Source organism: Meles meles, chromosome 20, assembly GCF_922984935.1.
Source record: "Meles meles chromosome 20, mMelMel3.1 paternal haplotype, whole genome shotgun sequence".
Lineage (NCBI taxonomy): Eukaryota > Metazoa > Chordata > Mammalia > Carnivora > Mustelidae > Meles > Meles meles.
The window spans coordinates 25773532-25788649 of record NC_060085.1 but is presented as its reverse complement, the minus strand read 5'-3'; the positions used below and the strand labels follow the sequence as shown (position 1 = coordinate 25788649).

Sequence of the window (15118 nt, the reverse complement as noted above, 5' to 3'; positions counted from 1 at the left end):
GCCCAGACGTGGTGGGGCCTGAACTCTGGCTCAGCAAATTGCCAGGTTCCATGTTAGTGTCACCGTCAGGCTGCCTCGAGGTGTTCAGAAATCACTGCACAAAGTCTGCCCAGCCATCTGCTCTCAGGTCTCCACTCCTCAGATCCCTCATTTTTGTTGACAATTTTTCTTAAAAAAAAAAAAATTATTTATTTTAGAGATGGAGAGAGAGTGGCATTGGGGGCAGGAGCAGAGGTTGAGAGAAAAAATCCTCAAGCAGATTCCCTGCTGAACACGGAGCCCAGCGTGAGATTCGCTCTTATGACTCCAAAATCATGCCTGAGCGGAAAGCAAGAATCGGATGCTTTACTGACTGAGCCACCCAGGTGCCCTGAAAAATTCTCTCTTTAATTGGGTTAAAGTAGATCATAGTACTATTATTATATTACTATATTATACAATGTTATGTATAATATGTTATATAATATTAAAATAGAAATTTATATAGCCTTGTGTGGCGGGTGCTCTTTTTAAAAAAATTTTTTTTATTATTAACATATTGTATTATTAGCCCCAGGAGTACAGATCTGTGAATCGCCAGGTTTACACACTTCACAGCACTCACCATAGCACATACATTCCCCAATGTCCATAACCCTACTACCCTCTCTCCCTACCCCCCTCCCTCTGGCAACCCTCAGTTTGTCTTGTGATATCAAGAGTCTCTTATGGTTTGTCTCCCTCCTGATCCCATCTTGTTTCATTTATTCCCTTCCTACCTCCCAAACCCCCCACGTTGCCTCTCAACTTCCTCACATCAAGGAGATCATATGATAGTTGTCTTTCTCCGATTGACTTATTTCGCTAAGCATAATACCCTCTAGTTCCATCCACATCATTGCAAATGGCGAGATTTCATTTCTTTTGATGACTGCATAGTATTCCATTGTATATATATACCACATCTTTATCCATTCATCTGTTGGGCATTAGGTTCTTTCCATAGTTTGGCTATTGTGGACGTTGCTGCTACAGACATTCAGGTGCATGTGCCCCTTCGGATCACTGCGTTTGTATCTTTAGGGTAAATACCCAGTAGTGCAATTGCTGGGTCATAGGGTAGCTCTATTTTCAACTTTTTGAGGAACCTCCATGCTGTTTTCCAGAGTGGTTGCACCAGCTTGCATTCCCTGTGGTGGGTGTCTTACTCTTATTACCACCATTTAACAGAAGATAAAATGGAGGTAAAGAAAAGTCAGTAGCCAGAGGTCACATGGTAAGCATAGCACTGGGATTTGAATTCAGGTTGTTTGGCTCGGACATCCCATTCCTAACCCCCAAGCTAAACTGCTTGCCTTGATTTCCAGTCTACTTTCCAGATGTTGTACCCTTGCCACCTTGGTGGGCCTCAGGGTTCCCAGACCTCCTTAGCTCCAAACTTAGCAGACTGCTTCCTAGGGCCTATCACTGTGTGCTTGGTCACACCTCGCCCCAGAGGGTGGTTCTGAGGACTCCTCTCACAGCTCCCAGGTGCTCATTCAACACAGGAGGCCATTTGTGCCTCAACCTTGTACATTCTTTTTTTTTTTAATATTTTATTTATTTATTTGACAGACAGATCACAAGTAGGCAGAGAGGCAGGCAGAGAGAGAGAGAGGAGGAAGCAGGCTCCCCGCAGAGCAGAGAGCCCGATGCGGGACTCGATCCCAGGACCCTGAGATCATGACCTGAGCCGAAGGCAGAGGCTTAACCCACTGAGCCACCCAGGCGCCCCAACCTTGTACATTCTTAAAAAAATAAAAATCAGCCTTTCGTTTTAATGACACAACCCAGGGGTAAGGTTCCTGTTATCACATGGGAGGAATCTGGCCAGAGGTGATTGGAATTGTAAAGTCAAGTAGCAGGGGAATTCCTTCTTCGCTCCATAAATTACTGACACGAGAGCTCTGTGTAATTTCACATTATGGGAGAGAATAGCTGTGCTTAACTCCTCTTGGGAGAGGAAATTTTTCTCACTTCTCATTTAGCAAGGAGAGGGAGTTGGGAAGCATAGAAGTGGAATTTTGTTTTTGTTGTTAAATTCCTGGCTTTTAGCTAATATATTTATGTATATGTACTTTAACATGGGAAATATCGCCCATATTAGATAGTCATGGCCACTATTTTTGACAAAAAGAATTCTATCTGATGGTGTATCTGTTCTTACTGAAAATCTTTCTCTCATTCTCCATTTTCAACAGGGAGGAGTTGGAATTTCTCCCTTGGTTGCAACTTTCTCTTCTCCCAGCTTAACCACCCCATGCTTCCCATGGCCCTTTGAACATCTCCCCCCTCTCTCCTTCACTGTGGCTCCCCTCCCCTCAGCCTAGCAAAACTCTACCCAACCTTAATGACCTGCTCAAATGGCTCTTCTGTTGGGACCCGAGTATTGTCCCTGGCTGTTTCCTCAGTGTTCCTAGTGTTCCAAGGCCATGGAACATGACAGGATGAGCAGCAAACATTTTTTGCAGGTCTGCATTCCCTCTGGCCCATGAGGGTTTGTTTTTTTGTTTTGTTTTGTTTTGTTTGTGTGTGTGGGGGGGTTGTTTTTTTTTTTTTTGTTTGTTTGTTTGTTTTTTTTGTATGCCCAACACTTTGAGCGCTGAGCTGGGCACTTTTCTATGAATGAAGGACCCCTGCTCCCTCTTTACACAGGCCCAGCTGCATTTCTTTCCTCAGCAGGGTCTGTGGATAATAGAGAGAATTCCAGATGATAGGGCTGGAACACCAGACTGTCAGCTCCGTGAGAGTGGGATCTGCCCTGTTGCTCCAGAGTCTACACTGTGGTTAATGCTCATTTAGTCACCGTCAGACAACTGCCTGAATGAGCACAATGGTAAGGATCCCGTGTTGCAGACCTAGATTCAAACTTCTATTCCATCACTGCCAAGCTTGGACAACTTCCTTAACCCCTCTGAGCCTGTGTCCTCATCTATAAACTAAGGATAATAAAAGTACCTATCTCATAATGGTCATAGAATTAAATGTTTAATGTCCAGTGCATAGCAAGCCCCCAATCAATTGTGGTTGCCAAAGTTATTAATAGATCAATTAATCACAGGGCATGTGCTGGAAAGAAAATCAAGAGGGTGTCAAGATAGGGAATGAGATGGTGAGGTGGGGAGTGTGATCCTTTAGGCAGCTTGGTCAGGGAAGGCTTCCTGTAAGCTGGGACCAAACTGTGAGAGAGATGCTGCTGTAACATGAAGATCTGGAGGAAAGGGTTTTCTGGAGAGCAAGTGCTAAGGCCCTGGGAGCAGGAAAGAGCTTAATGAGGAATAGAAAGTGTGACTAGAGCTTGGTAGTTGGCAAGCAGGAGAGTAGAATGAGATAAGGGCTTAGGAGGGAGACAGGGGCCAATTGATGCAGGGCCCTGTGGGCCAAGGGACAGTGTTTGGATTGAATTTGAAATGTGAAAGAAGCCATTCAATCCTTGTACTTAGAATCAGTCTGCAGGATCAGGTTGTGGATTGCTTCAGCTTTAGCCTGTCCTGTGTTCTGTGGGTATGAGCTAACCCCTAGCAGTAAAACCCAGTTCTGATTGATTTAAGCAGAAGAGAAATTTATTACAGGATATAGGAAGCTCAGAGAATTCCGGAAGGGTTAGGGAACCCGGAACAACCTCAGATTACACCACTATACATTTCCTACAAGCACACTTGCTGCCACTGCTGCACGGGCACAATTACATTGTGCCAAGTAATGTGGCTGCTCAGTGACCCTCGTTGCTGCTTCTGTGAGCTGTTGCCACCACACACCCCCCCCCCCCCCCAAGAATAGCGTCTGCAGCATTCCTGCTCTTTGCATGCCACCCTTTGATGCCACATCAGGAGAGCATGAACTAGGCTCAGCCAATCAGATAATCCCATCTGGGGTGGGATTATCTGATTGGCTGAGCCTAGTTCATGCTCTCCTGCCCGAGCCACAAGGGAGGCTGGGAGAGAAAGTGTGTGGCATCCTCATCTCTTTCAGCCGAATAAATGTGTGTTCTCCTTAAACCCAGGAAGACAGTTGAACTGCAGAGTATCCGGAGGGTTAAATGTCCCTCACAGAGACACGTGCAGTAGGTGACTCATGGGGTCCCTTGGCCTCAACAGCTCTCACCAATAGGTGGTAGCAGTTGAAGAAAGAAAGAGGAGACTGCCTTCCTCTTAGACAATGATTTAAGAAAAATAGTGCCAAATTTGGAAGCAGCTATTTCTCGGTCTATTGAGAGGCTAAGAACTTTTTTTTTTAATTAGTTTAGTTCGTGCAGGTGTGTGGGGTAGCATGCTTCCCCCGTGTTTATCACAGATTTGCATTCCTGTTGGAAATGCCTTAGCCATTGTCAGCCCTTATAATTGCTTCTCGTTAGGGCCACGTGGGGCTTATTGTCCAAGATTTTGCTGCGAGGTTTATTGTTTATCTTACACCGTCTCCAGGAAGCTGCAGGCGGAAATCTCTGAGCCTTACCAGGAAGTCTGACTTAAAGGGACAGCTTCCCCGGCAGAGCACTAACTGGGAGAAGGCTCTGAGCTTCCAACCAGAATCCACTTCCCTCTGGTGGCAGCTGGAAGCCTTTTCTGAGAATCCCCCACCGCTTGGTTTGCTGGTTTCCAGTGTTCGGTTGATTCCCTTCTGATTCTGATTTAAGAAAAAAGTGGCCATATTTACTCTTTGAGTACACATGGATACACACCAACCAAAATAAAACAAAAAACCACTTTCGCTGTGGTGTAGGCAGAATGGAGGCTCTGAGTCATGAGAGCACACACGCTTTTCAATCTCTTGTTATTTTCTTGGGGGGCTATTTTCATAGAAACCTTGAACTTTTTAGACAGACAGGGATTTCAAGGAAGTCAGCATTATAACATTGGAAAAGTAAATGGGAGTAGGGGGCGCCTGGGTCCTCAGTCGGTTAAGCATCTGACTTTTGATTTTGCCTCAGGTCATGATCTCAGAGTTGTGAGTTTGAGCCCGGTGCTAGGCTCTGTGCTGGGCGTGGAGCCTGCCCAAGATTTTCTCTCCCTTTCTCTCAGCCCTACCCCCACTTCTCCTTCCCTGTCTTAAAAAAAAAAAAAAAAGTAAAATAGAACTTAAGCTTTAACCGCCTTCATATTTTTATTTTGCCTATTGGAAGGAAGAATGGAAATGGGAAATTGCAAAATTCCATTGTCTTTTTCTTATTAGCTACCTAGTTGACAGCTCTCATTCAAATCAGGATAAAAATCAAATTAGCTCAGATTTAGTACCAACTTTTCTTTTTTTTTTTTTTTTAAAGATTTTATCTATTTATTTGACAGACAGAGATTACAAGTAGGCAGAGAGGCAGGCAGAGAGAGAGGAGGAAGCAGGTTCCCCACCAGGCAGAGAGCCTGATGTGGGGCTCGATCCCAGGACCCTGGGACCATGACCTGAGCCGAAGGCAGAGGCTTTAACCCACTGAGCCACCCAGACACCCCTAGTACCAACTTTTCAACTTGCTAAGAGGAACATTTTCTGCTTGGGAAAAAAAAAAAAAAAAAAAAAAACAACTCCAAGATGTTACTACTGGCTTTTAAAAAAAAAAAAATGTCTTTTAAAAAATATTTTATTATGAAAAAATTTAAACTTAGGCAAAAATAGAAAGAATAGTATAATGACTCCAATGTTTCCATCATCTGCAGTTCTGCTTTGAAACACATGTATCAGTGAGATTCCTATAGACCTCTCTACAACCCTGTGAGGGATAATGAAGTCATTATTCCTGTTTTACAGATGAGGAAACTAAGGGTCAGGGGAGTTAAGGGAGTTACCAGGTCTTCAACTAGCAAATGGCAGAGCCAGAGAACACAAAGCTACTCTGTCAATTGACTGGTCATCATTTCAGCCAGCCAGTTGTTCCCAGAAATTATCTTCAAGGAGATATCTGGATTAAAAATAAGGTTGAGAAACTATTTTGTGGAAATGATTCCTGCCTTTGTTATGTATTTCTAACTCAGAAATTCAGTTTGGCAAGGGTTGTTCTTTGAAATGAGCAAATTACTGTTTAAAATCCCCCTGAGATATTCAGGTGCTAGGAATACCACCCCACGCCCTTCATATTCACATTTTCCACTTCTAATCAATTTTGACAGTATAACGGCCAAATAGTAACTCTTATTTCCAAGTAAGGAAGCTCTCTGGCTGGTAGATATCAGCTAATCAGTTTTTAAACCTTTCCTTTTCCTAAGAATTGGCAGAGGTCAGCAACCCACTGGAGTTTCTCTCTGAACTGACAGTGTAACAAAGAGACGATCCTTTGAAAAAGCTGTACTCAGGGTGTCCACGTTTCTGAGCAATAAATTGAATAGGCATATTTGCTAACACCCCTGTTGGCTCCCTGTGGAAGTGCTTCAGGCCACCCTTGCTGGTGTTCATGAAGGAGGGGGAGCCCTAGGGTGCTGCTTCTTCGCCACACACACTGGAAGGCAGCTTTCCCTATTTCTGATTCGCTTTTTAAAATAGCAGTCTGTGTGTCGGTTGCCAAAGTAATGTGAGGAATTTGATTATAAAAGTTCAGGTCTGTTTAGAGAGGAAAAATACAGTGCTCAAGCAGTCGCTTGTGACAAAACAGCAAGATAAGCATTCAAGATTAGCCATGATTAGCAATCTGTTGAGACTTCCATGTTTGAGCCTCATTTATTTTTAGTTCTTGTGTTGAAACCATAGATGAAGACTTTTCTATTTATTCATTCTTGACCTTGGGCAGCCAGGTTTGCTCCCACATTCTTCTCATCATTTTGTAATCTCGTTGAGCTGGGATATTAAGCAGAGCTCTAGAAGAGCATCAACATTTTCAAATGTCCAAGTCTCTTGAGTTAAACCGTCTTGTGTACAAGCAGCCCCAGCCCAGGACAGGGTCTGGACCCCCCATTTGTTGGTGATTCATAGTGAAGGGGGCAGAGTAGTTGTTCAAGTTTTGCACTAGATTAACCACACTTCCAGCACTGGGGAGTAGATATGAAGACATTTGATAAGAATGCATGACCACAGGTAACTCCCAGGCTCAAAATATTTTGAAGCCCTTTTTATTTCTCACTGACTTGCCATGCACGATGCCTTCCTGCCAACCTAGTAACCACAGTGAGTAGTCCCGTACCTCCCCTCTCCACCGCAACATAAATTTTTGTTTTTTCTTAGTCTTACTTGAATTTGACAGTAGCATCCAAAACCTAAGATACATGAAGCAATGATTTTCTGATATTAGGATCTTGGTTAAATCGATACGCAGTATACTATTTTAATTTGGTCCGTGAAGCCATCCCGTTTTCATGAGATTGTTTCATCGCCTAGTTTTCAATTCGGTTTGTGGGATTATTTTAAAATGTGAAGTATCATGGACATCTAGGTGGGTCAGTTGGTTAAGTGTCCGACTCTTGATTTCAGCTCAGGTCATGATCTCAGGATTGTGGGATCAAGCCCCACATTGGCTCCATGCTCAGCCAGGAGTCTGCTTGAGAGTTCTCTCTCTTTCCCCCTCTCCCTCTGCCCCTCCCCTCATGTGTGTTATTTCTCTCTCTCTCTCTTAAAGATTTGTTTTTTTTATTTGAGAGAGAGAAAGAGAGGGAGCACAAGAGTAGGGTTAGGGGCCGAGGGAGAAGCAGACTGCCCCCTGAGCAGGGAGTCTGATGTGGGGCTCGATCCTGGGACTCCAGGATCATGACCTGAGCCAAAGACAGACACTTAACCGCCTGAGCCAGCCAGGTGCTCCCCGCCTTCTCCCTTTAACAAAATAAAATAAGAAAATAAAAATGTAAGGCATCAATGGAATATGGTCAAAGACCGTGAAATTCTCGGCCATCACTGAGCTTTTGTGAAATCTATGGCTTCTTGGGTACAAATAGGGAAGAGACAGAGGAACCAGAATAAAATTCACATGGAGAAAACCACCGTTAGTCACCAACTTTTAATGAAGAATTCTACTAAATCTCACCATTTTGTCTTATGTACATGAAACGACCACAACCCTGATGAATACGTTTCTTATAATATTTTTGGTGAGAAAGCTGCTTGAAACTGCTCAACAGAAAATTCGGTGGAATACATAGAATAACCGTGCAGGAAGCACATCCGTTTGAGTCGCAGGGCCAGAAGGAAGCGTGTGGTGCCACCATAGCTGGGTCCACATTTTGGCCCTGGTGTCTTCTGCATACAACAAGAATTTGCTAGTAACGTGGTTATTTAACCAGATGTGGGGAAATAGGGGCCACTTTTTGCATGATAGGTGCCTTATGGGTATTTCCCCATTTTAAATATATAATGATTCAGCTCCACACACTTAGAGAAAAATATTATACCCTGAGAACCTACGCCCCCAGAATTTCATAGGTTTTTTTTTTTCTTTTTAATGTTTCACTCTGATCTAGGTAGAATTTATTTTGGACAGTGTGAAGCAGGGCTTTTAAAGGAGGCTTTCCTTTCCAAGAAATGAATTATCTTATTTGTTAGTGATCCTTCTCTCCTCCTGTGGTTTGCAGTCCAACATTTGCCATATGTCAAGTTCCAGAATATTCTGGGGCAGGTTTCTGGAGGTCTGCTCCAGGCTGCACCAGGGGCTTGGAAGTCAGCCCACCCAGGCCCCAAGCCCGACCCTGCCACCTCTAGGCCCTCTTGGGCAGGCTCCTGCCACCTGTTTGAGCCTCCGTTTAAAAAAAATGTGTGCAGTAGAGAGAACGGTGAGGCTTATCTCAGGATACTTGTGAAGGTCAAGTGAAAAACTGCATGGCAATTTCTATTAAAACATCAAAAATCTGCAGTCACCATTTATAATTTTAGTAACTGTGGCTTAAAAAAAGATTTTATTTATTCATTTGACAGAGAGACACACAGTGAGAGAGGGAACACAAGCATGGGGAGTGGGAGAGGGAGAAGCAGGCTTCCCGCAGAGCAGGGAACCTGATGCAGGGCTCGATCCTGGGACCCTGGGATCGTGACCTGAGCCGAAGGCAGACGTCCAACTGATTGAGCCACCCAGGCGCCCCTAACTGTGGCTTTAGGATGTTTTAATATCTGCACATAGATGCACTTTCATCACAAATGATGTTCTCAGTGGTGGCAGAGTTAATAAGTAACTGGGAGGCCAGATTTCAAGAGCAGCTCTCCTGTTGGCAGACAGTTCACAGGCTAGGGGCTGACAAATCAGGTTCCTCCATACTGTGGGATGCTCCACATATGAGTCTAAAATGTGTATGATGTAGAAGGAGGCTCTGGATGTCAAGTGAAAAAAGCAAGTGGTAGAATACTGTTACCATTCCATTTTTGAAAAACAGAAATAAAAAAATAAAATGTTATACATAACAACTTGTGGGCATTGAGACAGAAGGAAATGTCTAGAAGGATTGCCAAACTGGTGGCCCTTGGGTCATATCCAGGCAGCATCTGTGTTTTGTGTGGCCTGTTGAGCTTTTCAAAATGATGGATTTGTTGCCAGCATTTAAACATTGTGAGATTTTATACATATAACCTGGGATTTGTAGCTTTTCTTGAAAAACTGGAATGTCTGGTAACCCCTGGGCCAGTAGTCCCTTGGGACCCCCATAAGCTTTGGGGGCTCACCCAGGCTTTTCTTTCAGGTACCTGTCCCCGGCCTTGAAAGCACTTGGGTTTATAACCCCTTTATCTACAGCTGGCTTTGACATCAGGGCCTCTGGCAAATGGGATTGGGGTAGAGAAAAAAGCAGGGCCTTTGGGAAGACTCACTTGTTACACTGTATACTTCTGTATGATTTGAATGTATTATAATGACACCAGGTTACTTTTTTTTTTCAAAGATTTATTTATTTATTTGATAGATCACAAATAGGCAGAGAGGCAGGCAGAGAGAGAGAGGAGGAAACAGGGTCCCTACTGAGCAGAGAGCCTGATATGGGGCTCTATCCCAGGACCCTGGGATCATGACCTGAGCTGAAGGCAGAGGCTCAACCCACTGAGCCACCCAGGTGCCCCCCGTGTTACTTTTAAAATAGAAAAATTTTGAATACTTGGTTGAACACTATTTGAATACTTGGTTGTATCCTAGGTGCCCTGTAGAGAAAACCCATCTTATTGTTCCTTTATCAACTTCCATTATGAAGCTAAAAATGAATGTGAACTCTGCATGGCAGGAGCCTCTTATTACTGAAATGTTCCTTCAAGATGCCCTCTACCTGGACCATTTTCATTCCTGGAGTTCTTGCTTCTGGTCAAAGCAGGGCTGTCGGGGAGACGGCCATGCCCTGTTCCTTCCTCCCTTTTCCCCTGCAGGGGGTATCTGGTGGCTCTCCCGCCCGTGCCCCCTCTTCACCGCTCCCTGCCCTGGGACCCACTCAGTTTCACCTCTTCCACGAAGTGCTACAGCCCACGGGTTTCGGTTCTTCTTTCTCGTTCATCGTCAGCAACCAGAAGTCAGTCTTAATCATTCTTGGATCAGTTGATGGGACTGTGGCCTCCTTCCCCCAGAGAAGAAGTAAAGTCTAGTGATCATTTTACATTCCCTTTAGACCCTCATTGGGGGTGACCCTGGCCTTGGCTGCTGGGGCTCCACTCAGTGGCGTGTTTGAAAATCCTCCAGGAGAGGAGTGGCAGGGCTTATGAGAACCTCATTGGCCCTCGGGAGACTGACATTCTTCATTAGCTGAGCTGCCTAATCTCACCTTGTTTTTAGGCCTGTACAAATTCAGACCCCCTTCTGTGCAGGAGGTTAGGCGAGAGGCCTTTTTAGGAATGCCTTCCCTCCCACCCCAACCAGGCACCACCCTGGCTTGCTTTGTGGGGAGTCAGGCTTTTGGAACTAGGGGATACCAAGGAGAAGCTGAAACCCACCTTTTGTGGGCACTGCTGTTTTTGGCACACATGGCCGACTGTTTCCTGAGTGCCAGACCTGGTAGTTACCACATGTGGGCTTTGAGGTGACCCAGATGGTTGCCTAAAAGGGCTGAGCCTTTTTCATGGTGATTTCACTTCCTTCTTTCTTCAAACAGATAGGACCCCTTCAAGCTCTTCGAAGCGAGACCTGAGTCTGTCGGGGAGCAGGGCTTTCAATGCATTTGCTTTTCTTGCCGGGTACCCCATGGGTCTGCACGTCCCTGCTATTGCCCTTGCTGACTCTCCTGCCTAGAAAACCTCTCCGAATTCTACCCGCATGACTCTTGCTCTAAGAAGCCTTTCCAGACTTTGTCCCTTAAAAAAATGCATTGGCCAGGCTCGGTTACATCTTGGCCCCTCAATACTCTTTTGCAAATCCCAGAACTTATTTTGTTCTTCAGTCATGAGTGGTTTATCTTTGTTTGTCCAGAACCCGATGCCTTCTTCTGTAATGTCTGCAGGGCACGAGGCACTCTTCAGAGGCCCCGTGTTAGGGAGCAAGTCACTGCTGTGAGAGAATGGGTAGAGCCTGCTCCCCTGTGTGCTCTAGGGTCCTGTCTTAGAAGGAAGTTTCTTCTCTCTTTGCTGGGTCTCCCACTTCACTCAGGGCTCAGACAAGTCAAGGCTCTTAAAAATCTGTGCATTTGTTAAACACCCCCAGGAGACTTTTGCCTAAATCTTTGCAGCTAAAAGTTGCCAATCAAATACTACTCAGTTAGAAAACTAGAAACTAAAAATAAATCATTGAAGGCTGTGCTGGCAATGTGTCTCCTGGGATCTGAGACCCACCGCCACCACCACCATGCAGGGAGGGTGAGGCCATCGAGTTTTTTTGGAGCGGGGTCGAACAGGACTGGATTTCACCTGAAACTTTGCAGGTCCCTGTGAGACAGTTTGTCTCAACCAGAGAGTCTTGAGTTTGTGAAAGGCAGGTGACCCGGGCAAGGTGTTCATTCTGGTGAGATCCCATTGTGTAAAGTGAGAAATGTCAGCCATGAGTTATTTCCATACTAATTCTGAGAAGAGCGGTCAGGCCTTCTGTGATGGACCAGCTGAAAGGGAGGTTTCCAGAGGGAGCTGTTTGGAAGGGGGCTCTGAAGAGAAGATTTGCCTAAGGGGGAAAAAAAAGAAAGAAGGAAAAGAAACGGATGGGTGTGGTATTCAACATCACTCTCATTTACTGAGTTGCTATGAACTTGGCGATTCAGTGAGGGCTCTGTGTCCTGGGCAGGGCTGCTGGCTCTATTGATTCTGCTCTGAACAAAGTTCTCACAGTGTCCCTTTTCTCTGTCTCACGCTGATGTTTGAGGTCGGGTCTGCAAAGTTCTAGACTTGAAGCCCGATGTCCTAGCCACGAACTCTTTGGAGCTGCCGGAGTGCCCCAAATGGCTTTAGGTGGGGACCCAGTGAGCATTGTTTGTTTCCTCCAGGCTGGGGCTTGCCCAGCCAGACACTGGGTTTCTGGAGTGCCTCCGAATGCCCAAAGGCAGAGCGCTCTGAAAAAGCAGCAGCAGGCGAGGAAACCGCCGGAGGTGGGGAGCTCTTGGCTGGTGTGGTCTCCGCTTCTGACACTTGTAACTGATGGCCCCCTGTCACTTCCTGTCATGCAGCCCAAGTGGCAGGGAGGAGTTCCTTCAGGGAAACTATGCTCTGCTCAGCTCAGAGAATCCCGTCTGCAGGGCTCCGTCGGAGTTAGGGGCGGGGGACTCTGCGTGGATGAGGCCAGAGCGCCCCATGGTTTGGTGCTGCTTCTTTGTCCGGGCTCAGGTAAGCTCACTGTGGCAGAGTCAGGGATGGACGGGCACCCCACTTCCATGCCTGGCTGGGCAGGGCTGGGAGCTGAGGGGAGGGAGGGCAAAGCTTTCACCTCCCAAGCGAATGGGCAGGGAGCTGCTGTTAAAAACACCTGGGATGATGGAGGGGGACTTCTCTCTCACTTTAGTGTGAATCAGAAAAGAGCTGTGTGGTTGTGTTTAAGACCACAATGGTGGCTTGGTTGGAGATGATGAGTTAAGTGAGTGCCTAGCTGTCAGTGCTTCCTCTAGCATCTGTGATTGGAGGAGACAGAGAGAGAGAGTGGGAGGAGGGGGAACGGGAGTGTCTTTCACTCTTTGTTCCACGATGCTAGTATTTTAATTTTTATAAGAGATCTGTTTTCAATTAATCAGGAAAAAAAGAGTGAAAAAAAGGATGCATCTGCCTTCTGGTATTTTTTGTTTGTGGAGTTTTTAAAGTCACAGAGTGGATTTCTAAGATCTTTTCTTTTCCCTTGGGTTGAAAGGTGGCCGAAAAAAATTTTGGAAGTTTTTTCTTCTCAGAAGAACTTTTTTGTAGGTTTCCTTATAGTGAGTCCTATGTTTAAGTCACAGAGTGGATTTCTAAGATCTTTTCTTTTCCCTTGGGTTGAAAGGTGGCCGAAAAAAATTTTGGAAGTTTTTTCTTCTCAGAAGAACTTTTTTGTAGGTTTCCTTATAGTGAGTCCTATGTTGTGAATGTGTTCATCTTTGAGAAGATGAAGCCAGATATTGTAAGGGGAGATTCATACTCACTGGTGTTCTCATTAAGAGTGTGGGTGCCTGGTTTGGTTATGTCTGGAGGAATGGCTGGAAGTGTTACATTTCTACGGGCTGAAGAATGGTTAGGAAGCCTGAAGGTTACTCCCTCTGTCCTTTTGTTTGTGGGTGGGCATTAAAGCTTTGGATAGCCACCCCTATTTTTTTAAAAGAAAATGTCCAGGGGCGCCTGGGTGGCTCAGTGGGTTAAAGCCTCTGCCTTCGGCTCAGGTCATGATCCCAGAGTCCTGGGATCGAGCCCCGCATCGGGCTCGCTGCTCAGCGGCAAGCCTGCTTCCTCCTCTTTCTCTGCCTGCCTCTCTGCCTACTTGAAATCTCTGTCTGTCAAATAAATAAAATTTTTAAAAAAATCTTTTAAAAAAAAAGAAAAAGAAATTGTCCATTGCTTTTTCTATTCACTCTCACCAGAATTCTGAGACTGATTTTTGTAATGCTAATTCCAACTCTCATACATGACCATTCTAGACATACATTTTTAATCTTTTCATGTGATTTTGATGGTTTTACTGTCATTCTCCTTTCCCATCTGAATTATCCAGCTGTTTACTCACCTGATAAAGAATCCTTTTTGAGTCTTTGAGATACAGAAATTGGCAACATGTAAAATGACTTACTACAATTTAGTGATAGCTAATGCATCATAAATAAAAAGTAATACCACAATAGCTAACATTTATTAGATACTTGTCACATGAGTAAACATTTTGCTCCCATGAGCTCGTGAAATTCCTGCAACACTGTAGGGCTGGCTATTTTTACTATCCCCATTTCGTAGGTGGTAGAACTGAGATTTAGAGAAGATAAATAATCTTCCCAAAGTCACCTAGCTGGGGAGCGGTGGATCAGGCTTCAAACTCAGGCAGAATGGATCCAGAATTGACATTCTTGGCTATTAGGTCTTGCCTGAGAATTTCAACAATGGAGCCCTTTCGCCAGCACCTGTCACCTGCAGCATCTTCCGCAATGCTTTGCTTTCCTGTCCTTTGGCAAATCAGCCTGTTTGGATGAATGTTTGCTATGGTCCAATTAGTGGCTACCTAAGAGGTATCTAGACAAATCACTACCTTTTCTGGACTCGGTTTCCCTACATGTCAAATGGAAGTTTCCCTAAATTCATTTTAGTTCTGTTATGAATCTAAGTTATGCAAGTATCTTATACAAAAAGTCACAGTTTCATATCTTTCCTATTTCAAAGTTAAATGAGTGCGTTTAAACATACATTTCCCAAGGATATCAGCTGGCACTCAAAATGTAATTGGCTGGCGGTTGGTGGCAGTTGACCTTTATTTTGTTCTTGAAAATATTACTGAATACATTTTTATTTCTTGGTTCTGAGAGTCTCCAGAGAAAGGATCTGGAGGAATTGGGGCTGAGTGTGGGAGGTCAGTTGGCAAATGGATATGGTGGGGAGAAAGGGAGGGGAGAAACCCTTTAAAGATCTCATAAATCCATCTTCTGAGATTTGGCCAAGGGAGCTCTGTATCAGTGGAGAAATGCTAGGGTGTAATGATTGAGGGCCTGGGTTTTAGGACCACACAGATGTAGGTTTGCGTCCCAGCTTTGGCTCTTACTAGCCATGCAATCCTAAGCATATTACCAAATGTCGCTCGGTCTGTTTTCTGCTCTGCAAAAAAAGGAAATGATAAATAGTGTCTACTTAATAAGATTGACATGAGGAATACATG

General features: G+C 44.9%; 1 protein-coding gene across 4 annotated transcripts in view; it reads left to right on the top strand.

The window, feature by feature from the left end:
* ARHGEF3 (Rho guanine nucleotide exchange factor 3) overlaps positions 1-15118 on the top strand; it is a 320726-nt gene that overhangs the window by 126319 nt on the left and 179289 nt on the right. For 2 of the 4 annotated variants that reach the window (XR_006816486.1, XM_045991706.1), the window contains exon 1: positions 12440-12627. The exons of the other annotated variants lie outside the window; for them this stretch is intronic. Coding sequence is in view for 1 of the 2 variants with exons in the window: in XM_045991706.1 (XP_045847662.1) it covers positions 12442-12627 (186 nt within the window). In the remaining variant the exon portion in view is untranslated. Of the gene's footprint in view, positions 1-12439; positions 12628-15118 lie in introns of those variants that run through there. 4 annotated transcript variants of the gene reach the window in all.